Here is a 24854-nt window from a genome sequence, read left to right on the forward strand (position 1 = left end):
GCGCGTTAACCACGCCCCCACCCCCGGCCCCGCCCCCGCGCCGCGTCCCCGCCCCTGACGCCGCGGCGTAGGGCGCACCGGGCGGAAGCGGTCCGGCGGCGGCGGCGGCCATGTCGGCGGCGGTGGGCGTGGGGCAGCAGTGGGTGCTGGTGGAGATGGTGCAGGCCTTCTACGAGGTGCGGGGCGCGGGGGGACGGGGCGTGGAGGGGGCCGGGGACAGCCCCCAGCCCCTGGTGGGCTGGGAGGGACGCGGCGGGGTCCGCCTCGGCTGATCCGCGTTCGTCTCAGTTAAAAATATATGTAATATATAATACATACATATATGTGTGTGTGCAGGTGTGTGGTGTATATGTGTGTGCTGGTATATCTGTGTGTGTGCTTATCTGCTGATGCTAGCCTAGTGCCCCGAATTTAGGTTAATCGTAGCCCCTGAAAAACATAGTTTGTGTGGACTTTTGCTCTTTCTATACCATGTACTCTTCAGCTATCGAGATTACAGATGTATTCTTAAAGCTTATGGACTGAAAAGTACTCTACAAGTGGTAGTTTAATTTTTTTCACATGGACATGACATAGAACTCCGTCTTTGTGTTCAGTTTCCTTTCGTTTATGGGCGTTTGGTGCATTGTTTCACTTCATGTGCGTGTCAGAGCCCACCAGGAATTGTTGGTGGGTGGGAGCTTCTCCACTAGATGAAGATGGTGTGCAGTAACGTGCGTGCACTTTGCCTCTTATAAAAACAGTAGGCGTCCACGGTGTAGGCTGTGGCCTTGCTGAAATGGAGTAATCAAACCTGTCATTTAAACTAGATGCCAAGTAGTGATGCCATAACTCCACAAGGACCTTAAACTGGCTCTGCTGCTAGAGACAGCTGACCTTCCTCCGTCCCAGCATCCAAAGAAGCTAACACAAAAATGGGTGCTGTGGACCCGATTAGGTCTCTTTTTGTAAATAGTAGTAGCTGCTGTTGCTGGTAGGCTTTGAGTTTTAAGAACCTAGGGTGAAGTCGGCATGTATAGATGTAACAGAGCTCTTGGAAACTGTCTACTGTGAAAATCTTCTGCCCTCACAAACACTAGTGCAACCCTTAGGGCTTATCTGCAGTGCTTTTACTCTTAGTATTCAGTTGATATGCATGTGTGGAACTGAAACTGCTTATCAGTTTAGACTGTGCCATTAAAGAGTAGAATAAGTCCATTCGTACTGGAGTTAACAGCTACATTTAGTAGTTGTGAAGCAGTACACTTTCATGTAAACGTAAGTTTTAGTGAAAATACGTTATCAGCTGATGATCAGCTTTGATTTTCTAAGAGCGTAACTGGTGGAGTCTAAATTGGCAAAATGTCAAACTGATTCAAATAGAACTCTGTTTAGACTTATTTTTGTGCTTTATTTTTAGGCTCCTGCTTACCATCTTATTTTGGAAGGAATTCTAATTCTGTGGATAATCAGACTTATTTTCTCCAAGACATACAAACTTCAAGAGCGATCTGATCTAACACCTAAGGTATGGCGGAAAAATATTTTTCTTTAGAGAAGCAGTTGATGGCTATTGATGCATTTGGCTGTGAACCACTCTGCTGTGAAATCACAAATAATCCAAGCTTTTCTTAGGATTTCAAAGGATAAGCTTACTTTTGAGCAATGAATTGCTTAAAAACTTCAGTTCTTGCTTTTAAAGTAAGCATCATGTTTGATAGTCTAAGAAATACTAAAAATCAAACAAAACAGATTGACGTGACCATGGGAAGACTGATGAGCTAAGAAAAAATGGCATTATCTCTACTCTAGGGATGGCTTTGTTTTAAAAATGGGCGCTATATTAAAACACTATAAGAGTACAAAGATTAGTAAAATAGTCTGTACATGTGGCATTTGTGAGTCGTAACTCTTAGAGTTTACAGTGTTAAGTGAGTTCCAGAGAACTTTGTAGTTTAGTGGCGATTTATTCCTTTACAATGTATTTTTCTCAAACAAAGCCATAATTCGTTGTATAAGCAGGAATTTCTTCCTGACTTGGAGGTGGAGTCAATCAGGAATGAGAGGAATTTGTTTTGGAGATATCCCTGGACTAGTTTGTCCAAGGCATGGTCTGCAGTTGGGCTTGCTGGTTATATTCAAAGGATGACTGGATGAGCTCTCTGAATGTGAAAACACTGAGGTGGATAAGGATTCATTCATTTTTCTTAGTTAAAGATGCATTATGGCGATGTATCACAGTGTTAAAACCAGCTTGTGTGTGTGAGGGGTTGATCTTAATGGTCTTAAGTCCTGTATAACCAGCAAGCTTAGACTGGTATTCTTCATGAATAGTACAGATGATGGAAATTCCCTAGTGGTGGAGAATAAGGTTTATGAAACTGATTCTTGGGTATTTTTTCTCCTTGCTGCTGTCTGTATTATGTGCTTGCAGGGTTTTTGATCTTATTCTTCTTAAGGATATACGTTACATGTGAGCTTTGAAGTGTAGCGTCCTTCAGGATCGAGTGAACAGGATGCAAGGACTGTAGACATGAGCAAAACTGCAGGAAGTGTCTGCTTTATGGGAGTACTTATTAAGCTTAGAGTATTCTAAGGAACACTCCAGGATGTATTTATAAATAATATTGGAAGTGAGAAATGAATTGAGCAGGAATCAAGAAAGGCCCGATCAGTTCTGTGCATGGGAGGATTTGAACTGATTCTCATTGTTTGCTTTATTTGTTAAGACTAACGAGGAGTGAATATGAAGGAGAGTGCAGCATGGTCGAGTATTGAGTGCTCAGATCATGTAGGAAGACATGCTGCAACTTCAAAGTAGTTTCTGATTGTCCATTCAGAAGCTGTTCATTCAGTAGAGTTTTTCTGCATTAGGTGGTTTTGATCTTTGGTATTTTAGAGAGTAACTTTTTTTTGTTTTTTTAGACGGTTCATTCTCCCTTCAGTTGATGGTGGGTAGAGGCTCTTTGCTCCTCGTGCACAATTGGTGACATGAAAAAGCTGAAACATATCCTCTCCTTAACAGTGTAGGAATTACACATGGGTACCTGTGTGTGCACGTTGAATGTTATCAACCAGTCGCAGGTGATCATCTTCATTCACTGACAGGCCATTTTGCTGAAGCTGAGGTGTTAAGAAAGTGCTCAGATAAATCTGGAACAGTGCTATGCAGTGGGGAAAAATTATCTTTTTAAATGGGAGCAGTGAGCAACTGGGAGATGGCACATTGCGGTTTGTCTGCTGTAACTTAATGGGAGCAGGGATTGAGGAGGGGGTCAAACAGGGCAAACACTTTGGAATGGCTCATACTTAGTAACAATCCTGCTTCTGAAGGACAAAAGGAGTGATGGTCACTGGCAAGACAATGGGTTTTCTGAAGAACAGAGGTATGCTAATAAGCTCTTGTTGTGGTGCTTCTCATGAGAGTCATACAAACTTTCCTGATCTTCAGAGGTAGAAAGGAATGTAAATGCTAGGGAAACAAACAAAACACTAAAATCATCAAAAATTGCATTGTACTGATGCTGGATATGTTACCTCAAGGTTGCAAAGCACAGTAGAAGAAAACTTGCAGTCTTCAGAGCTGCATTACAGCAAAGGGTTTGACTTGATGTTAGAGATTAACACTTCTAGCTTTTTGTCACCTGTATCTGGTATTTCCTGGGCAACCTGCACTGGGTGTGTCTGCTTAAGCAAGAAACTGGACCAGGTGACCTCCAGATGTCCCTTCCAGTCTTAACCCTTCTGTGATTTTGATGACAAAAAGAATAGTGTAGGGGAGTGCTTTTTGGTCTGATGGTATGTTCAGGTTGTATAATACAGCTGTGAAAATAGCTCTTATTTTATGCAGGGGAATAGCTGGGAGAAGGAAGAAAAAAACCCCTTAATCTTCACTAAAAATCCTCATACAGTTGACACTGCTTTGTTTCATACAGTGTGGGATGAGCAGGTTTCTGTGTGTGTTGCACTACATGTAGTAACGTGCCAGCAGGGCAAGTGCTGATTTGCCCTCTGGTTTGATTCATGCAGCAGTGTCCAGCCTCTGCCACACCAGGTAGAATGGCTCGGCTGTTTGGGTGCAGGCACTGGAGATAACCTGAGCTCCGCTGCGTGAGCTGAACTACCTTTATGTCAGCCAGTTATGTAATGATCCTTGGTGCTTCGCTGTGGCTTACTGCTGGGGATGCTGCCAGAGGAGGGCTGGCTCCACATGATAAATATTACCAAAGAATACCACTACTGTGCAGCCATCTAGCATGATCTGTCAGGACCAGTCTGTCCTGGGGAACCAGAAGTGGATGATATATTTTGCAACGTAGTGAACTTAGGAGTAATGCTTCTAAAACAGTGAAGAAATCCATCCAAAGGTGTCTTCAGGGTTTAGGCAGGTGTGTAGCAATAGTACTCCGAAACCTAGTAAAGGAATCACCTTTCAGACTGACTGACTGCCAACCTTTCATAACAGTGCTTGCAGGTATTCCTATTGGTTCTATACAACAATAATGAAACTCCTGAATCATCAACTAAAAAGGTGGAGAAATTCTCTGACTGTAACTTCTAGATAATTTGAGATCTCAAGAGGTACAAATAAATCTACAGCCAGACAGGGTGGTGGACATACAGATTCTTGTGGACTTTTCATCCAAAATAAAATGTATAGAAAAGCAGCAAAGTGCCATTGAGGGACTGCAGTGGGCTGAAGGAGATTGCATTCCGTCATTTAGCTACCAGCTTGCTTTCCAGCCAACAGCCATTTGTACAAAAGAAAGAAGCCACCCACATGCGGCTGTCTTTTGCTCTACAGTAAATGATACCGAGCTTCTCAATCTACTAAGTTCTGCTAAAGTTCTACTAAGAGCCACATCTTCTACTTGTGTATGTGAGGAATAGCCTTTTTTCTCTAGTTAAAGAACAGCAGTAGCATGACAACAGTTTTATTAGAGCAATATTAGTCAGGAGACTGGAAAGCTTCTTTCAGAGAAGAATGTTGGATGTGTGGCCGGGAAGTACTGTAGGCTGTGAAAGCTGTCTCTTGCACGTAGAGTTCAGGAATTGATCAGATGGTGTTGAACAGAGACGAGCAGATGCAGCAGCTTCTTGTAAAGGTTTCCAGTTCTTTTTAGCCAAAATTCCCTCTGTAGGTAAAGGCATTTACCAATTTATGGTGTGATTCTGTAAATACCAACAAATTCAAGACTTTTTTGAGGGCTGGTATGACTGCAAATAAAAAAATTGTTAATTTTTGCATATTGACACAGATACATGATTTATGCTGTTTCAAAACATCTTCATGAAGACAGCTCTCTACTAGCACAAGTAATTCCTATCTTTTTTTTTTTTGAAAATGAGCATCAAAAAAAATAATTTGTTTAAATATAATATGGGTTGGATGTGTTTACACCAAAGTATTTCTCTTACCCAAGGTATCTGGTGTTTAAAAGTTAAAACCCACCAACACCACCACCAAATCAACCCAAAACATTGTATATATTTATATGTGTGTATATTTATCTAATATTTTAAATATTTATATAAATATTATACAATTGTTTAATTATTGTATTTAGTATAAAATATAAACATGTTTATATTTCCCCACAAAATATTCATAACAAATTTATTTTAGCATTTAAATTTTAACATAAAATGTGTACAGTTGTATAAATTAAAAATACCTACAAAGGGGAGGGAGGAAGAGCTGAGAGAAGAGTTCACTAATGTTACAGCCCGAGAGAGGAGAAATTGGTAGCTTTCTTTTTTTTCATCAAATGAGTGTTTTCAAGTACAGTGAACTGAAGAGAAATAAGTGAATTAAGTGTATATTGAGGATGTTACAGTGTGAATTAAAATTTGGTTTCTCCATATGCTTAAAAATAAATGTTTGTATTGGTCTGAAATTTAGTGTGAATTTAGAAGGTACAAGATAGAAGTTCTGAATGTGAGGTCACTGTATGGAAGCCTCATTCTGCTGCCGTTTTGGTCAGAAGGCAGTGGTCATGTTTCGTGAAAAGTCAGCAGGAAAGGCCGGTGTACTGAGATAGGTGGTGAATGGAAGAAGGAAGAGGTATGGACTGGCCTATCTGCAGCATGGATCCCTTTTTTACATTGAAACTGGTACTCGTTTCAGTCACAGACATCTCCAATCCCCCACCATAATAAAGGAACTTTTACCACAGAAACTCTTGGTAAACTTATTCCTGTGCTAAACATATGTGAAAACAGAAGACATGAGGTAGGAAGATGCAGATGTTTGTTCCTATGTCTATCAGAAAACAAAATGACATAATGCAATGGGTGAGGAGAGGGAATGGGAGCTGGAATTAGTGAAGTGCTGTTGTGGAGAATGAGGATTAGTCTTCGCTTGTGTATGTATATCCGAGGGCTCTAAGGGAACTCGCAGATGAGGTTGCTAAGCCGCTGTCCATCATAGTTGAGAAGTTGCGGCAGTGTGGTAAAGCTACCACTGAGTGGAAGAGGGGGAACATAACCCCCATTTTTAACAAGGGAAAAAAGGAAGACCCAGGGAACTACTGGCCAGTCAGCCTCATCTCTGTGCCTGGCAAGATCATGGAGCAGATCCTCCTGGAAACTAGGCTAAGGCACATGGAAAAAAAGGAGGTGATTGGTGACAGCCAACATGGCTTCACTACGGGCGGATCATGCCTGACAAATCTGGTGGCCTTCTACTGTGGGGTTACAGCATTGGTGGGTAGGGGAAGAGCAACTGACATCATCTACCTGGACTTGGGCAAAGTATTTGATACCATCCCCCTTAATATCCGTGTCTCAAATTGGAGAGATGTGGATTTGATGGATGGACCACTCGGTGGGTAAGGATTTATCGGGTGGTCGCACCCAGAGTTGTGGCCGACAGCTCAATGTCCAGGTGGCGATCAGTGATGAGTGGTGTTCCTCAGGGGTTAGTATTGGAACCGGCACTGTTTAACGTCTTTGTTGGTGACATGGGCAGTGGGATGGAGTGCACCCTCAGCACGTTTGCTGATGACACCAAGCTGCATGGTGTGGTCAACATGCTGGAGGGAAGGGATGCCATTCAGAGGGACCTGGACAGGCTTGAGAGGTGGGGCTGTGCAAACCTCATGAGGTTCAACAAGGCCAAGTGCAAGGTCCTGCTTCTGGGTTGGGGCAATCCCAAGCACAAGTGCAGGCTGGGTGGTGAGAGGATTGAAAGCAGTTCTGAGTAGGAATTGAGGATGTTATTGGATGAAAAACTGAACATGAGGCAGCAGTGTAAGAATACAGAAGGACATAAGAAGGTCATGGACCTATTAGAATGAGTCCAGAGGAGGGCCATGAAGATAATCAAAGGGCTGGAGCACCTCTCCCGTGACAGCAGGCTGAAGGAGTTGGGGTTGTTCAGCCTGAAGCAGGAAAGGTTGTGGACGGACTTTGTAGCGGCCTTCCAGTACTTCAAGGGGGCCTACAGGAGAACTGGGGAGGGACTCTTTGTCAGGGGGTGTGGTGACAGGATGAGCAGTAACAGTTTTAATGTCATACAGTTGACGTTGCTTTGTTTCCTACAGTGTGTTTTTGCAGTAGCATCAGCCAGTCTAGGTTGGGACTACTTTGTTGTGGCCTTCACCTTAGCTTTATATCCATGTTGCTTTTGCTAAACTAATTTTCATGCTGGCTCATTTTCTGAAGGATGCTATTGTCCACTTTCAGGACCACATCTGCTAACAAAAGGAACAGGAAAGTATTTATGTCTGGGAGAGGAATGTACTGCACCAGCTATGGGCTTACAGTGCTGTGGGTCAGCACATTTAGTGTTAAATTACATTTTGGATTTTTTAATAGCAATATGATATAGAGATGCATGTTACTATGTTTTGATCCAAGATCAGAATTTCAGTCTGTTTTGGATCAGTGGAGCTTAGCGTACAGAGTTAGGATCGTTGTTTCACTCAGAGGTTAACCGTAACTTAGGTACTACTTTTCCACCATTTTGGTACTATGATACATGTTAATCTTTATAGGGTATATCATCTGGTAATCTTCTACCATAGGGTTCTGAAGGTATTTGCTGAATCTTGTTGAGTGTGAGGTTTACAGTGAGCTACTAAATAGTTGTCAATAGTATTGATGGACAGCTTGATTTATTAATCGTCTGTCTCTGCTGCTTTGTTGTTTGTTTTTTTTTTTTAGTTGAAGCATTAAAATCTGCTGTTTGACATGTGTGTGAATGGCACTAGTACAAGGCGGATGAGTAAGCTCAGGATTAATGCTTAGCTCTTTCCTTAATACAGGAAGCAGCATTTCAGTAGATGTACAGGAACTGTGTGCAGGGCTCCGGTAATCTCTCCTGCAGTCACTAAAGAAACTGAGCACTTTTTCTGACATAAGTGTACCCACATTAAAATACTGAATATATTTAATTGTGTTACATGTGTTAATGGCACTTTACTTCCTTTAAAGCTTATGCCTCATGGGTAAAATTCCAGTAAGAAATCTAACATGAAAAGGTAAAATAAAAACGTATTTAAAGGACATCTGCAAAATATTAGAAATACGGATTACTATTTTCATATAAAAAGGTATCTATTCTGAAATACAGTGCCATTGAAATTTCCATTTGTGCTTTGCAGTAGACCTTTGTAGATCTCTTGGGTTATTCATTTATATTCTAGAAATAACTATAAACAAAATTATTCGTTAGTAATGTCTAGAAGCAAAGTTATTCATTCGTTTAGTAAAAACTGAGGTTTTCTGTATTGCTTAAAGCACTTTGAAAATGAGTGTGCTCTGGGTATTCTTCCATGGTTAGGTGGAGGATATGTGGTTTAGTAGTTGTTGCTGCCATTTCTTGAGTATTCGGCAGTTTGTATTCTCTACTGTGTCCTGCTTATGTTTGTATTATTTTGCTTAGCATCTTAATGCCATAGTTGCTTAAACGGCTCAGTTGAAGACTTGAGAATGTGAAGTGAGGCAATTTATATTCAATTATTATATAATTTGTGTTCAGTTACCCACTAGAGGAAGATTTGCAGAAATAGTAGATTGAGAGAAATAGTATTGATTAAAATATGGCCAGGGCATCAAGTTAGTATCTATTCTTTTTATTATGATATCATGAGATTTTTTTATGTACGGACACAATTGGGGTATCTTTCTTTACGTGCCCTTCTCCTTGAAGAATTCAGAGACCCGTAGTTGAACACACTGAGATAATACCAATCCCAACTGTCTCAGGAAGCTGATATGCAGGACGTGTCATTTCTCTTATAAGTATTATCAACTGTTTATTAGAGTACAATGACTTTTCCAATGGAAATCCTTTTTAAGTAATACTTTTTTTCTGTTCTTCAGGAAAAAGAAGAGTTGATTGAAGAATGGCAGCCAGAGCCACTTGTTCCTCCTGTACCAAAAGATCACCCAGCTCTCAACTACAACATTGTTTCAGGGTAAGTCTAATCAAAATAAATTTTTCTTTATTTCAACTCAAACACTTGATGTCCATATTGTTAAGCATATATCTAACAAAGAATTTCCATATTCCTAGAAGCTTATATAAATAATTTAATTTTTAGATGACAGAACAGGATTTACCAGTGAAGAGAAGGTCTTACTTTTGCAATATTATCAAGATTATTTTATATAAAAAAAAATATTTCTCATTTTGAGTGTTTTAATCTAAGATTTTCTTTTTGTTTTATTTTTGTTTTTAATATTGAGGGGTTACTTTTATCTTAGTCTTCATTCTTGGTCTGTATTTTTTTGTAGTATTGTATTTTTCCCAAATATTAATGTTTACCAACTTCTGATTAGGCAGTGCAGAGGGAGGTAAGCAATTACGAAACACTTAAGAAGAAACTGATTTTGTGGCTAGCTAAAGAAGAAACTGATTTTGTGGCTAGCTACTTGGCACTTCGTGCAAAGTTGTTTTTAATGTGGTAGATTTGGACAAACAGAAGTGGAGATGCTTGACAGCAAAGTTGTTTTGAGAGCACTGTCACATGGGATAGTGTCAAATGCTTTGCACAAGTCCAGGTAGATGATGTCAGTTGCTCTTCCCCTATCCACCAATGCTGTAATCCCATGGTAGAAGGCCACCAGATTTGTCAGGCACGATCTGCCCTTAGTGAAGCCATGTTGGCTGTCACCAATCACCTCCTTATTTTCTGTGTGCCTTAGCATGGTTTCCAGGAGGATACTGAATTTGTTGAGATTGGTAGTATTAATGTGCCTTGACACTAAACTTTTACTCATCAATTGGTAAAGAAATGGAAGGAGGGAATCTTGAAAATGCAGATTTTCTTTTTTTATTGGAATAAACTAAACTCATCTACTGTTTGACTGTATGAAAATGCTAAATGTTCATTCATAAGAATATGTCTCTAATTTATTTTTCAGTCCTCCCACCCATAAAATCACTGTTAATGGCAAAGAATGTATAAACTTTGCATCGTTCAATTTTCTCGGACTTTTGGAGAACGAGAAGGTTAAGGTGAGTTCTTTCATTTACTATATATTGTGTGGCTATTCCTCTTTTAGTTTGTGTGTTACCTTCAAATTAAGAATTACTTCAGAAAGCACAAGCTTTGTCAAAGAAATACGCTGCTAAAGCAGCAAGGAAGATAAATAGCACAAAATTATAAGATTTATTAAGTTTGTCGTTTTACTAAAATTTTACCTGTGTGCTTACTGATGGCTAGCTACTTATCAAGTTAGAGTATGATGTCCTCAATCAGTAGAATACTATGAATGTCACTTTTAACACTTGTTTAATACAGAAGTCAGTACATTATTAAACTTTCTGTAAAGCTGGTCATGTTGCACGATGAATTGTCAGTGTGAACTCTATAGAATTAGTGAGCTATTGTAGGAATATATGTTTCACATAATTCTTTTCTGTTAAAGAGCGCAGCCCAAGCATCTCTGAAGAAATACGGAGTTGGTACTTGTGGACCTAGAGGATTCTATGGTACTTTTGGTTAGTAATTTTTTCTTAATCTACCTTTAATGGTTTTCAGACTGATGTGGTAAGTTCACCAAAGCAGTCCTGTATTTAAGAAGCAAATTGTTACTGTGAAGAACAGTTACCCTTTCCCACAGTTTTTACTGTAACTGGTAAGGATTAGTAGCATTTATTGTTGGTAGTTTTGTTTCTTACTCATTTTATAAATTTTCTTTTCTTTCTTGCTTTCTAATGCTGGTGTTGGAGGAGAGTTACAAAGTTAAATATTTTCTGTTTTAGCTTTGGTCACCACAGTAGGCAGTGAAAATAAATAAATTAGAAATTTATCTAGCATGGTGAATTTCAGCGTAGTTTACAAATATGTTTTTAAGTAGACCGCAAGAGGGCAGTCTGATTTCTGTTTTCTCATTTGTCGTTAGTTAAGTGTATCTAGTGCTGTAGTAAGAGTGAAGTTTTCCTTTACTCGTGACTTTAATGTTGTAATTGAGAGTTTTTATGATGTGAAAGGGTGTTACTGAGTGTTTTCTTAATTCTTGGTAAGAAGAAGCAAGTTGTTAAATATCAGCCTCTGGAAGTAGTTCTTTACAGGCATTCATATTATGAAATACTGTGTGGAAACCAAAGAGTAATAAATGAATAACTGTGCAGTTGCAGGCTGAAAACATCAGCTTATTGTCTTGTGAACTTTTTTGTCTCTTCCCAGAGGTGATGGAATTGACAGTGTGTTTGTACTGAAATGACTTTGTAGAGTTGGCTTCCTTTAGCCTTGACTTGAATTCATGACTGACTTGCACTTTTTCATTAATCAAGCTAGACCTTTAATTGATCATGTAGTTGCTGCACCTATTTTGATTTGTTATATGTTTATATATCAGAACAAAGTTGAGTCTTTGACAGCAATCTTACAGACTGTTCAGCATTCTAGAGCCGCAATTCGTTTCTAAAGAAGGTGATAGTAGCCTCTTAATTACCAGTGAGCTTTGAGGAAGCTGGATTCCCTTAGTAACCAGAGCTAAGCATTGATCTGTCGGAATTCATATAAGGTTTAAAAAACACTGAAAAGCTCAAGGAAACTCGTGGGCTAATGTTCCTTCACTTTTGAGTTCAAGTTAATATCAAGAGTTGTGAAATTTTTAATTTAGTGCTTCTTTGTAGTAAGTTTTCAGAACAGACTAGCTAAAAGTTGATTTTCTTGGTTAATTGAGAGATTCTTTGGCTTTTTTTCTGCCCTCTTTACAGGTGTAATCCTAAGATCCAAGCTGTACACAATTAGTGTTTATCTGAATTACTGGTCATTAGCTTCTGGATTTTTTTGGTAAATGCCCCATTTCACAAAACAGGGCATGTAATCTATGGTATTGGTGCATGACATCTCTAGTGAAGAAATGATATTACATACTTTACCTCTTCTGTGAAAGAAAAGGTCAGAATTGGCTTTGAAATTGAAACAAGGCTGCTATTCTTCTTGGATCCCCAAATGGCTTCCCATTTCTTCTTGACTTTAAACATTCTGAGTATTGTAGGCTTTTGAATTTCTGATTAGAAACATTTCTTACTTGAGTACTGTTCTATGCCTCAGGATATTCTGTGTGCTGTGAGGTTGATAAATGAGTTATGTTGTGTCCAGAACTACATAGCTTACTCTTATTGCTACATTGATTATTAATTGTTCTCACTCAGAATTATCTCCTCCTAAGGGTTGGTATTTCATATCAGTGTTAGAGATCTCTATTCTCTCTGCCTGTTTGCAGGGATTTTATACATTTAATGAGTCCCTATTAAGAAATTACTGATTTGTGCTGCATGTACGGAAAAATGCAGCCATGCCTTTATCCTGTGATAACCTTGAAATGTTAGTATATTCACACAGGACTGAACCTGTATGGCAATATTCTGTTCAGACAGGTGATACAAGTGTGTGAGGGGTGGTGGTGTGTTCTTTTTTTTTTTTTTTTTAAGGCTCCTGTTGATTGCCTGGCAGCCGTAATTTCAGCACCCTTCAGAACTGGGAAGATCAGGAAAGGTCACCAGATAAAATATATAAAAGGAGATGTGGGTTTTGAATCTCAGGTCTTCTGCTCTTGATTTGCATGTGAGCACATGCTAGATTATAAACTGGTACTTCACAGCACTTTTTGACTGTAGTAGCTTTTTTTAAGGTTTCATAAGTACACAGAAAGATGTTCCAGTCATATCTTTGTCTCTGCAGATATAACCTAGGTAGTGTTTGCAAATTTTACTTAACGTAGGTTAATCCAAGTGATGTAAAGGAAATCATTGCAATGAAGAACGGAGGGTCAAGTAATATTCTGTTTTTAACATAGTAGAATATTAGTAAAATGTTAACTAATAATGCTGTAAGCTTGATGATGTATCAACTTTGTGTATGGTATATCTTGCTCTGACTCGTGGTTCTTGCTTTCTGTAAACTTAAATGTTCTGCCCTTGGCAAAATTTACTAGGCTTGTAAATTTTTCTTTCCTTAACGTGAATCTGATTGTATTCACTATCTGATTATTGCTGACAGTACTTCTTTTGCCCACTGTTTTTACTAAGCCTTCCCTCAGTGTAATGTTTGCTCTTGCTGAGTAAAGCTCAACGAAAAGCCTGCAGGTTTTCATTTTTAACTGTGGTGGCCTCTTCGTCTCTTCCAATTTATTGGTTAGAGAAAGTAGGTGGTCTTTTACGCTCAAGCAAAACATTTTTCCCTGTTGGATATCAACAGCTGGGCACTCAGTGTAATATTCCCCTTATTCTTTATTTTCTACTGATGAGGCTTCAAAAAGAACGTTTTGGGCTGAATGTTGTTTATATCACGTTTTATTTGCCACAAGGCCAGCCTCCTTTTTTGATGCTTGTTGGCCAGAAGAAGATGGTTCTTGGACTTGTTTTTCAATACTTGAAGCAAGGTTCCTCCATTCTGTTTTGCAGCCTTACTGTAGATTGTTTCATTTGTTCTGAAGTCCCTGTAAAAATACAGAAAAAGATGCAAAGATTCTGAAGAAAAGACTTCCTAAAATATCTGTCAAGAAAGTAGCTTAGATAACTGTAACCAGTACTTCCTTCCAAATGCTTTGGAGAAGATAGGCTATTCTAGACTTGTACAAATGTTTTCTATATCTAATACAGCTGGATCAAAGTGAAATACAGCAAAAGAAAACTTTCAAATAATAAGTGAATAAACGTTTTGTTTTCAGTAAAAGTCATTAAAAAAAAAACCATGAATTCCTTTTTCTTTTGTTTATTTCTCATGCTCAGGTAAACATTAGGAAAGGATTGTTCAAGATTTATAGTTTACATTCTATAGATAAAATTGTACTTGACAATTGGGAGGCTGTTATTTAGAATATTTCAGTTGGAAGGGACCTGCAAGGGTCATCGAATCCAGCTCCTGGTTGTGCACAGGACCACCCCAAAATCAACCCTTATGTCTGAGAGCATTGTCCAAATGGTTCTTGAACCGGCAGGCTCAGTGCCATGACCGCTTCCCTGGGGAGCCTGTCCCAGTGCCCGACCACCCTCTGGGTGCAGAACCTTTCCCTAACACCCAGCCTGACCCTCCCCTGTCCCAGCTCCATGCCGTTCCCTCGGGTCCTGTCGCTGTCCCCAGAGAGCAGAGCTCAGCGCCTGCCCCTCCTATCTCCCTCAGATCATTAAGTCCAACTGACTCCTCTTCTCCAGACTGGACATCCCGAGTGTGTCCTCAGCCTCTCCTCAGAGGACATGTCTTCCAGCCCTTTTACCAGCTTTGTTGCCCTCATTTAGATGCTTTCAAGTATCTTAACATCTTTTTAAGTTTTAGAGCCCAGAACTGCACACAGTATTCAAGGTGAGGCCACACCAGTGGTAAATATAGGAAGAGAATGAGCTCTTTCAACTGGATGGCTATGCTGTGTTTAATGCACCCCGAAATGCAGTTTTGGCTGCCAGAGCACACTGCTTTCTCATGTTGAGCCTGCCTTTGACCAAAGCCCCCAGATGTCTTCAGAGACATACTTTCTACTTTTACTCTATGCATGTACAAATCAGGTGGATGTGCCCTTTTGAGGAAAGGTTAGACTAGATATATTTCCTATAACAAAGTAATTTTTTTACAAAACCCTTTCTAGCTATACCTTTGCTGTTAATATCTGGCCAGAAATGGCAATGTTGATATCTCAAATAGCCTTTTAGGCTTGGTTAATGTGTATTTTTTTATATTGGTTCATATGAATTTACTTTCAATGAATTTTGAATAATTGCGAGAAGGTAACCTATGGCAAAGGGTGATCTTTCAAGTCACATCCTAAAGATCTCTATTTGCCCTTCCATCCTGTGTTATTTTCAGCTGATAAAGGATGTAATTCTTTGAATTACATTTGCTAGCAGAAGTGTGTAGTGACAAGAGTATTGCACAATTAAAATAACTGTTTGCCTGATACAGGTTATTTTGCCTAGGCACAATAATTAATGCTATGGTCACCTTTTAGCTTCTGGCTGGTTTTGAAGCAACAATTCACTGACTGTGTTGTATTGCTCTTAATCTCTTTGTTTAGTGGTATTTTGTTGCAAACGCAGATCATTTTGACAAAGTTGGTTTGGGAAATGCATGTGTGTAGAGTTGTGTCAGTTTGTCTTAAGGATGAGTAATCTCTGGCATGGAGATGGTGACCTTTTAAATAGGCTGAATTGCATTCAGGAGATGGTATGTGATTGCAGCCTGACAAGAACAGTTTTCCGTTGTAATGATGGCTGTGCTATGTGCAGTGGAAACATCGTCTTGTAAGAACTGACAGTCTGCCAAAAGGATCTCTTTAATTGCTATAAATTACATTGCTAAGTATTGTCTGATCAAAGTAATGATGATCCCTAGTAACAGACCAGGAACCCTGCATCATTTACTTGTGGTCTAAACACAAGCAGATCTTAATTTCTATTGCATAAGATTACAAGAGAACGACATTACTTAAATATTTTTCTAATCTATGAAAGTTTCTGATTAATATTGGGTTACTTGCCAGTTTAAGTAAGGCTGTTTTAATTGTAGCTGTTTTTTTAGGAAGGTATTGTTTTAACACTCTTCCTAAAAATGAACAATTATTTAATTCAATTAGGTTGCTCTTAGCAAGTTAGTCTTAGTTTAGTTAGTCTTCCTGATATCTCAGGCTGTGTAACTGCTTTCAACTTTGTGATTTTTCTCTCAAACAGACGTGCACCTAGAATTAGAAGACCGACTAGCAAAATTCATGAGGACAGAGGAAGCTATTATATACTCATATGGTTTTGCAACAATTGCCAGTGCTATTCCTGCATATTCAAAAAGAGGGGACATTGTGTTTGTGTAAGTACTGTTTTCTCTTTGGAAAATTGCAGATTTAAGAATTTTCCTTTCAGTTTTTCTTCTATTGTTGTGAGTCAAATTCATTTAATGATTTAGAAAATAATGCTGTTTTGGATCAAGTATTTTGTTGTACAAATCTCAAATATTCTTTCTTCTCAAAATATTCCATGACAAATCAGTTACTGTTTTTATCAAGGAAAAGCAGACTTGGACACTCAGCTTAACACACAAAAATCCCATCCAAACAAAGATATACTTGTTTATGCAAGGACTAAGTCCGATATCCAGACTTTTTCCTAAGAAAATGGACAGTCATATTTGCTGTTCTTCTATTTACTGCTGGCTTTTTACGTTGGTAGTAAGGCAGTTGTTCCCCCCATGCATATTTGCAGTGGGTTGGTTAGTTAAAGACTGGTGTATATATTAATATAACAAAAGAACAGCTATACAGGTTTCAAACCAAAGATTCAGCAGGCCCAGTATCTGGTCCCTGAGAGTAGCCAGTCATGATTTGTATCTGGAAGAGTAAAGAAACAGGAGAAAGAATGTAGCAATATTCAAAACTTTCTGGACCAAAGAGAAGGATTTGGATTCAGAAATAGTTGATGGGTTTTTGTTTATTTTTTCCTATTCTTTTTGTACCTGTCTAAATCTGTAATAGTAAAGATACTCCTATTACATGTAATTTCTTGGTTTAAATTGAACATTTTATGAATAACTGTATTTGAGTATAACACCTAGTAGTTTCAATTGATGCATTTGAGTTTTAGGGAGCAAGCAGACACTTCTCTGTACTGTTCATATCCTTTTGGATTTGTCTGTAATTCTTCTTAAGTCACTTCTTTTCGAAGTGTAAGGCTTTTTGCCTATATGCCTTCTTTTATAGAAGTTCTTCAGTTCTTCAGTTCTTCTTCAGTTAAATCCTTTATTTTTGGTTTTCTGGGTCAGCTGTTTTTGAGATGAATGATCAGAACAGACACTATTCAAAGTGTTGGTGTATCCTGGAGTTAGGTTATTTGTACTGTTTCAGCTTCTTAGTGACTAAAGTTGTTCTCACCTTATTTAAAAGCAACTTGCTTGAAGCTACTGGTTTAATGATGTGCAGAAGGTTTGATTTAGTTGCCACTTTTGAAAGATTACTGGATTTATTCAGCTGTGAAATTACATACTCCATCATACCCAGAGATTTGCTTTTCCAGCACTTAGAAATGGTGAATAGCCACTTCAGCCACTAAGATAGGAATTTCCAAGATATATTAAAAAGCAGGTTTTAGGTCTTCAGAACACCACTATAAATGTTATAGGTACATCTTTGTGTTTTTCGTCTAAGATTCAGAGTGAATGGAATGAGTGCTTCAGGAATGATTACTGGGGTATTGTACCTAGTCCACGGAATGCAGTGCTCAAATGAATTGCTGTCACGTACAGACAAAAGGACCAGTGTACACTTAAAATAAAAACTGTTGGCTTGCTTTTAATGGTTGTAGTCTGTAGGAAAGTTGCGAAACTTTAGAAATGAGTTTTCAAAGTGTAAATAAAATTTATGATTCTCTGATAAATCTGGTTTTAATATATCTAAGTACAGGTATCTGCCCAGAGCAGAACAGTCCTAATTGTCACCTTTCTTCTTTGAATAAAAGTTAAACCAAGTGTAAACTTAGAAGGGCTTACTGTGTTTACAGAGATGAAGCTGCCTGCTTTGCTATTCAGAAGGGATTACAAGCATCTCGTAGTAACATCAAGTTATTTAAGCATAATGATATGGCTGACCTTGAACGACTCTTGAAGGAGCAAGAGGCTGAAGATCAAAAGGTACAGTTCCTTGAAAAAAACACTTGTACTTTTTTGTGTCCACTCAATGCCAACTTTTTTTTTTTACTGTATTCTGTAACTGAATGGGCCCAATACTTACAATCCATTATATGGTTTCTGTAAATCTCAATTGAGCATTTAATGTTGCTTGTATAATCAAGATTGACTTTATTATGGCATTTATCAGTGTAATGCTTGGAAGTGAGCTCACAGGCATTGGTGATGGAGGAATATCTCTTTGAGCATGTGACTGAAGCGTGGAATTATTTTTTCTGCAGAGCTTCTATTTTATCTTTCAGAAACTTATTCAATTATCTTAAACTAATAAATCATGCCAGTTAATAATCAACTTGAATGCCATACCATAAAGTCAACACCAAAGTGGCCAGTCCTAACCCTTTAATTTACAGAAGCAGGATGATTCTTTTTTTTTATTATTATTATTTTCTTAGATACCTCCCCTATCTTGCACTCAATTCTTAGTACATTCTTAGGATAACCTCTTGAAAAATGTGGGTCAGCTTGATGGCTTGCTTCTTATTCTGACAGTAGTACGAAAGGATGTTCAAAAGCAGCTACTGAAATCAGGATCAGCAAGTGCAGATGATCTACTCAAAAGAATTAGATGAAGAGTTATCAACATCATGTACCTCATTCACAGAATGCTGGGAAGTTACAGTTGGAATAAAGCTGATTTTGTGCTACTTAGAAAAAGTCGAGTAGATAAACTGGATTATTATAAGCCAATCAATTTAACATCAGTCTTAAGTCAGCAATGGATCTGATGAATGCAAATTTGTAGATAATATACTATTCAACTTTTTCCCTTACCTTTATGGAAAATGTATTTTGTCAGATAATCTTTAGATGAGTTTATGGCTGTGGTTAACAAAGTAATGATGTAATATGTTTGTGTAACACATTTGGTTTGTTAGAGCAGAGTGCTTTGATTTAGCTACGTGGTTAAAGTTTCTTAATGTAGTTAGCTGAATGTGAACATAAAGTTGGTGGCCAAGAGTTTAATGTAGACCATATGTGTTTAGTCAAGACATACTGAAAAGGAAGGAGTAGATCTTACCACTAGAGCTGGTCCAGCTTTTTGAGTGAACTGTGCCTCATTTTGGTGCCTACAACTCAGAAAAGTTGAATAGATTGTTCTCTGAATCTTTTTACAAGAACTAAAAAAGGAAAGAAGTATGACTTAAATCTTAATGATATCTTCTGATCAAGGCTATTAAAGCAAATAACAGGCGAATGGTATTTTAAAACAACAAAACTCAAGTGATTGAAGTTTATACTAACCAGTGCAAGATGTTCTTACAACCTATATCATCCAGAGATCAAGCTAGGAGACTGTGACTTGAATATTATGAATACTTCTGGATTGTGCTCTTGTAAAGACACAAAAGGATTGTGCTTGCCTTGAGAATCTGGGTGCACAAACCAGTTGCTGAAAAGCCTTCTAAATACACTAATGAGGGAACATATCTATCTGGCCTGAGTATAATAGAGACCAAGATTTGCAGAACTAGTTCTGTAGTTGTATGCTTTGCATTTTATGCATGAAGATTTGATTTTATGCATAATGGATTGATTATGGTTTGCTACAAAACAGGGCATTTTAAAATCTTGTGTATGAGTTAGAAGCTTTAAAAATATTACAAAATAAATAAAAACTAGTCCAATAAGGCATTTCAGCTTTTGTTGCAAATGATAAATGCTAAGTTTTTAAATTAAAGGAAAATGTTATTTGAAAAGGCGACCTTATCTTCCTTTCCTTTCCATTACCTTCCTTTCCTACCAAAAAAATTTCATATTTTCCCTTGTTAGTAACTATTGATATGAACTGAAACCATATCTTTCTCTGAAGAATCCTCGCAAGGCCCGTGTAACTCGAAGGTTTATTGTGGTGGAAGGATTGTATATGAATACAGGAGACGTTTGCCCTCTTCCAGAATTAGTAAGTGGCTTCAGTTTGCCTTTTAAACTCTGAATATGAATACCTGTGACTAATGAAATAGTAATATTGTATTGTTATGCCAACATTGACAACCCCAGCATACCTTTTTTTTCACCTTCTTGCTTTCTGAAATGTTTGTGAAACGTGGATTACAAATCGTACGTTTTTTGAAATGTCTGATCAGGATTAGGAATCTGAAGTTTCATGTAAAGAGACTTGCAAATGAATATCAAGTTAAGGTCTTAATTTTTACCCTGTACAAATATTACTGTATTTGCAGCCAAGCTGTATGATACTAAATCGTTAAGCTAAAATTAAATAAAAAATAATTTATTTTTTTGTAAAGAGATTGAAAATAAAAGAAACCTTCACATACCTGTCAAACAGTGGCTCTAAGGAAAACGTTTGCTATTCAGCATACTGTTTTTTGTGCAGGCAATGGTCTGGTAGGTAACAGAAGACATGCTATGAAAATTTGTCATGTTAGGAGTATTTGATACACCGAAAAATATATATTTTTTAATAGTCTATAGCCTTTGAAATTGATGAACTTTACTCGTATTAAATGTTGAAACAATTTTGAAGGCTCTTTAAATGACAGAACAACTCTAGAGCTGACGTTTTTGCAGTATCCAAGCTATTGTACTTGTCCTTCTTTACCTTGTCTCCCCCACCCATTTTGTGACCAAATTCTGATTGGGGTAAACTTTATTTTATATCATTTTCACTGTTTTAGATAAAATTGAAGTATAAATACAAAGTTAGAATATTTTTGGAAGAGAGCCTTTCCTTTGGAGTCCTTGGAGAACATGGGAGAGGAATTACTGAACACTTTGGAATAAATGTAAGTGCCATCTTTTTGTCTGCTGTTCTTGTTATGAAAAAGATTCGTGCAGAAAGAAATTGCACAACTGATTCCTTTAAAATATTTACTAGTGGATGACAAAATCTTCAACATACTTTTGTGTTTTTCAAGTTATCAGTCTTAAAGCATTCAGGTCTCTGCACTTTTCTTTTCCCTACTCCTGCTTACTTGAAGTAATTGTTTTAATACTTTATTTAGTGAGGAACATTGTAAAAAAAAAAAACACAATTTTTATAATTTTATCATTTTCTCAATTTTATCATCATCAGATAATGGTTGGACTGTTTTCCAGCCCCATACACTTAAAAATATCATGCATCCACCTTTGAATATTTAAACTCTGATTTAACTAGATTTTTTTCAATTGATTTTTAACTCTTACTGACTGCAGTGGGTCTACGTAACATCATTAAAGGACAATCTCACACTGAATGCTTTGAAGAATTGTCACTGTTTTTGGTATGATGTTTTTTGTTTTCCTGTTCATGTTTTGCACATACCTAGAAAAGAATAATCCTGTGTGAGTTATATATAGATATATAAATCTTAATTTCTAGAGTCCCATGGCAGGGGGGTTGGAACTAGGTGATATTTCAGGTCCCTTCCAACCCAAACCATTGTATGATTCTTTAACATTATTTCAATTGAAGCTTCATTTTTGTGTGTGATGAATTTTTTCTAGTATTCATGATAATACAAAACAAGACACATACTTGATAGTTTTGTCTGACAGATAGTCTTGATGTAATCAAAGGCATCTCTTAATAACTTGTTAATTTAACTTGCAGATTGATGATATAGATCTTATTAGTGCAAACATGGAAAATTCACTGGCTTCTATTGGAGGATTTTGCTGTGGAAGATCTTTTATTATTGACCATCAGGTAAGTAAGGTCTTGTTTTTATATGATGTGGCAAGATCAGTTTTGTAAAAATGAGTTACTAATTAGTATCTATTTTCAGGGAGTATTGTGATATGCAACATTTGATTCCATGTAGGGACTTTCTAGTTCTGTGAAACATTGTAGATGCATGGAAGATCTATTTTTCAATACTTCTGTGGACCTATGTGTGTGGAGAACAGGTTGTTTAAGTATGAGTAAATTAACTTTTAAAATATTGTCTATACTGTTGTAAACGAAAAAATGTGTTGTTTTTTTTTTTCCATAGCGATTGTCTGGTCAAGGCTATTGCTTTTCTGCATCTCTACCTCCTTTGTTAGCTGCTGCTGCTATTGAGGCTCTGAATATTATGGAAGATAATCCAGGTATTTAATTCAAGAAAATCTTATTCTTGAATCTTTCTTCACCCAAAACTCACAACTCATAATTCCTAGTTTGATTTCTCACCCTTTTACTGTTGTATGTCCTCTCAACTTTACAAATAATTCATTTTACATGAATAGTTTTTACTTTATATTATTTCCCATCCTACTTTTCTTTTTGACATCTTTGGTGTTTCCTCTTCTTTCCTTCTTCCAGCTAAAAATGAGTGAGTTTTTGTGGTCAGAAAGGAAAGAGATTGTAATCACTGATGACCAAATAAGAAGCTTGTTTTCTGCCTTATAGACTTGTAATAGGCTTCTTCCTTGTACATAAATACCTTTAACACAAATGGAAAAAGGGAATGTTGCAGAAAAAAGAATGGAAATCTATTTCCTCAGGATGGAATAACCCATTCCTTTCCATTTCTACTCCATAATTTCTTTTCTCCTCCAAGTGAGCATCCAAGCAAGTATCTCCAGCAGGAACATGTTGTGAACACCAGTGATTGTGGCAGCACCAAGTATGGGGCATTTGAATAAAGTTGTCAGGCAATAGTTCCTGCTGTATGAGTCAGAGAATTTCCCTTGTTCCTAGAAGCTAAGAATGATTTTTTTGGGGTGAGAGACTTATGATAAGGACAAGATTGGCCAAGTGTTGTATTTGTTTTTAACCTTTGTTACCATGAATAGGTTGGAGGAGATGTGCAGAGAGATGTAGTATTTATTTTGTTTCAAATAAATACCATTGGGTAGTCTGTATAGTCCACAGCTAATCTTTGCAAGTTAAACGAAACACAAAAAAAGAAAGACTAAGTCAGCTGTAGTAGAGGATCAGCCTCTTGCAAGGAAAAGAAACAAGGTTTATAGATCCGTGAGCCAAAATTTTCTGTTTAAGAGTCTACAATGAGTTGATAGAAGGATCAGGGAGTAGAGTCTTCATGGCTGTGGGTATCTTATAGATAAATTTATAAACAATTTAGATCTACCATTTCAGTCCCATTTACCAAGTCTGTGTCACGCTTTTCATATGATCATGAACCAGTACATCGAAATTAATGAGGCAATGGAAAGTGATGCATTTATCAGGTCTTAAAAGCCTGCCATTTCCTTGCAGAAATGGGAATAACGAACATTGCAAAGAGTAGTGAAGAAAATTAGTACTTTTTATGCATACATATATACACTATATATATATATAGTGTGTGTGTATATATATATAGAATAAAAATCATATTTTAATTTTCTTTCCCTATTTTTTTAATATTTCACTGATAGAAATGTAAAGTAGAAACAAGATATATATATTTTTTTTATCTAGACATTTTTCAGACTCTCCGGACTAAATGTGAACATATGCACAAGGCTTTACAGGGGTAAGTGTATTTTCTGTTTGGTTTGAGTAGTAATATAGTGAGAGGGAGCAGTGTTGTTGTTGATTTGAATGTGCCTGTATAATCCCAACTTTAAAGATCTTTCTTTGCCCAAAACTGTTTCTGATTTTACAGATGCTTTGACTGGGATTATTTTTACACTTAAATTATATGTCCATTAAAGGAAGGTCTTCCTTTTCCAGCTCTCTCTGTTACGCTACTAAAATCAAGGTTCCAAGTTCTTAAAATCCATTTACAAGTATTGAAAAGAGATTATACTTTATTTCTTGTGGGGACATTTACAAGCCCTAAGACAGTTAAGTCTTTAGGAGATAGCTCTCAATGGTACAAAGTTTTGAAGCATACTGAAAGAACAACCTAAGTAAAAGAATTTGTCATGATGGTAGTTTGTGTTGTAGCTTAGCAGATACACTTTCAGATGACTCAAAGTGCCTTGCAATCAACTTTAATACAATATTGTTCTTACATATAAGACTTGAATGCTAAACAGTAGCAAAGTATTGATTATTCTGGAGGGATACAGGAAACTGCTAGAATTTATCTGAAAAATAAGGATTCTCTTTGAAATCCTCTTTAAGACTGATCTGTTTTAAAAGACGTACTGAGTCGTTGCTTTATTTAGTATTTTATCGTTAATTTTCTTAAAGTTTTCCTTTACGTATTACAGAAACGAAGAAAAATACAGTTAAAAAATCTGTTATTAATTATACTACCTGGTTTTATTCATTTATTTTTAGTGTTGGTCATTTATTCTGTACAAGTTGCCTGTTGTGCATCTCTGTTCTGACAGGAGTTTCCTGACCACCCCATGTTTTATGTTAGAACTTCACTTACTTTCAACTTCTTTGAAATAATCCTACAATAAAATAATCCTGGTAGTCTTTTTGCTGTGTTTTGTTTCAACGTGGGTCTAAAATACTTAGGCTTTGAAGTCAAAGATACCCAGATGCTCTTATGCTTGAAATGTTTTGCAGGCACTTGAGAACTATTAGTGTCTCTTCTTTGCTAGTAATAGAATGTTGTGACTGAGCTAAAAGGAGAGTAACTGTAATGTTTTTCTCTACCTGTTATTCTGAGGTGGTAATTATAAATATGTTTAAAATACAGGAAGAAAAGACACACAAGTAGAACTTATCAACCTTTTACTTGTGAATATCCCCTGTGAAACAATGGCAGTTAAGACACGGCTGACACTTTTTTATCCTGTGGTTTATTCTACCTTTTCACTTAAATTCTGTAAGTGATCATATAGTCAAAAATAACAAGTACGCAAAATGCCCAAGTGTCTACTAATAAGACTTTTGTGTTATGAAAACTAGTGGGGTAA

At 37.3% G+C, this 24854-nt stretch overlaps 1 protein-coding gene across 3 annotated transcripts in view; it reads left to right on the top strand.

The window, feature by feature from the left end:
• The first annotated feature begins 38 nt into the window (after positions 1-38).
• The window catches only part of SPTLC1 (serine palmitoyltransferase long chain base subunit 1), a 33384-nt gene continuing 8568 nt past the window's right edge, over positions 39-24854 (top strand). Inside the window, exons 1-12 of one of the 3 annotated variants that reach the window (XM_083818972.1) lie at positions 39-176; positions 1400-1507; positions 9307-9401; positions 10351-10444; positions 10858-10930; positions 16103-16235; positions 17918-18047; positions 19918-20007; positions 20744-20851; positions 21661-21756; positions 22043-22139; positions 23455-23509. In XM_083818972.1, the coding sequence (XP_083675098.1) occupies positions 111-176; positions 1400-1507; positions 9307-9401; positions 10351-10444; positions 10858-10930; positions 16103-16235; positions 17918-18047; positions 19918-20007; positions 20744-20851; positions 21661-21756; positions 22043-22139; positions 23455-23509 (1145 nt within the window). In that variant the 5' untranslated portion in view covers positions 39-110. Of the gene's footprint in view, positions 177-1399; positions 1508-9306; positions 9402-10350; positions 10445-10857; positions 10931-16102; positions 16236-17917; positions 18048-19877; positions 20012-20743; positions 20852-21660; positions 21757-22042; positions 22140-23454; positions 23510-24854 lie in introns of those variants that run through there. The other 2 variants (XM_083818971.1, XM_083818973.1) reach the window with 2 other exon arrangements.

Source organism: Anser anser (assembly GCF_964211835.1).
Source record: "Anser anser genome assembly, chromosome: Z".
In the NCBI taxonomy this organism is placed as follows: domain Eukaryota; kingdom Metazoa; phylum Chordata; class Aves; order Anseriformes; family Anatidae; genus Anser; species Anser anser.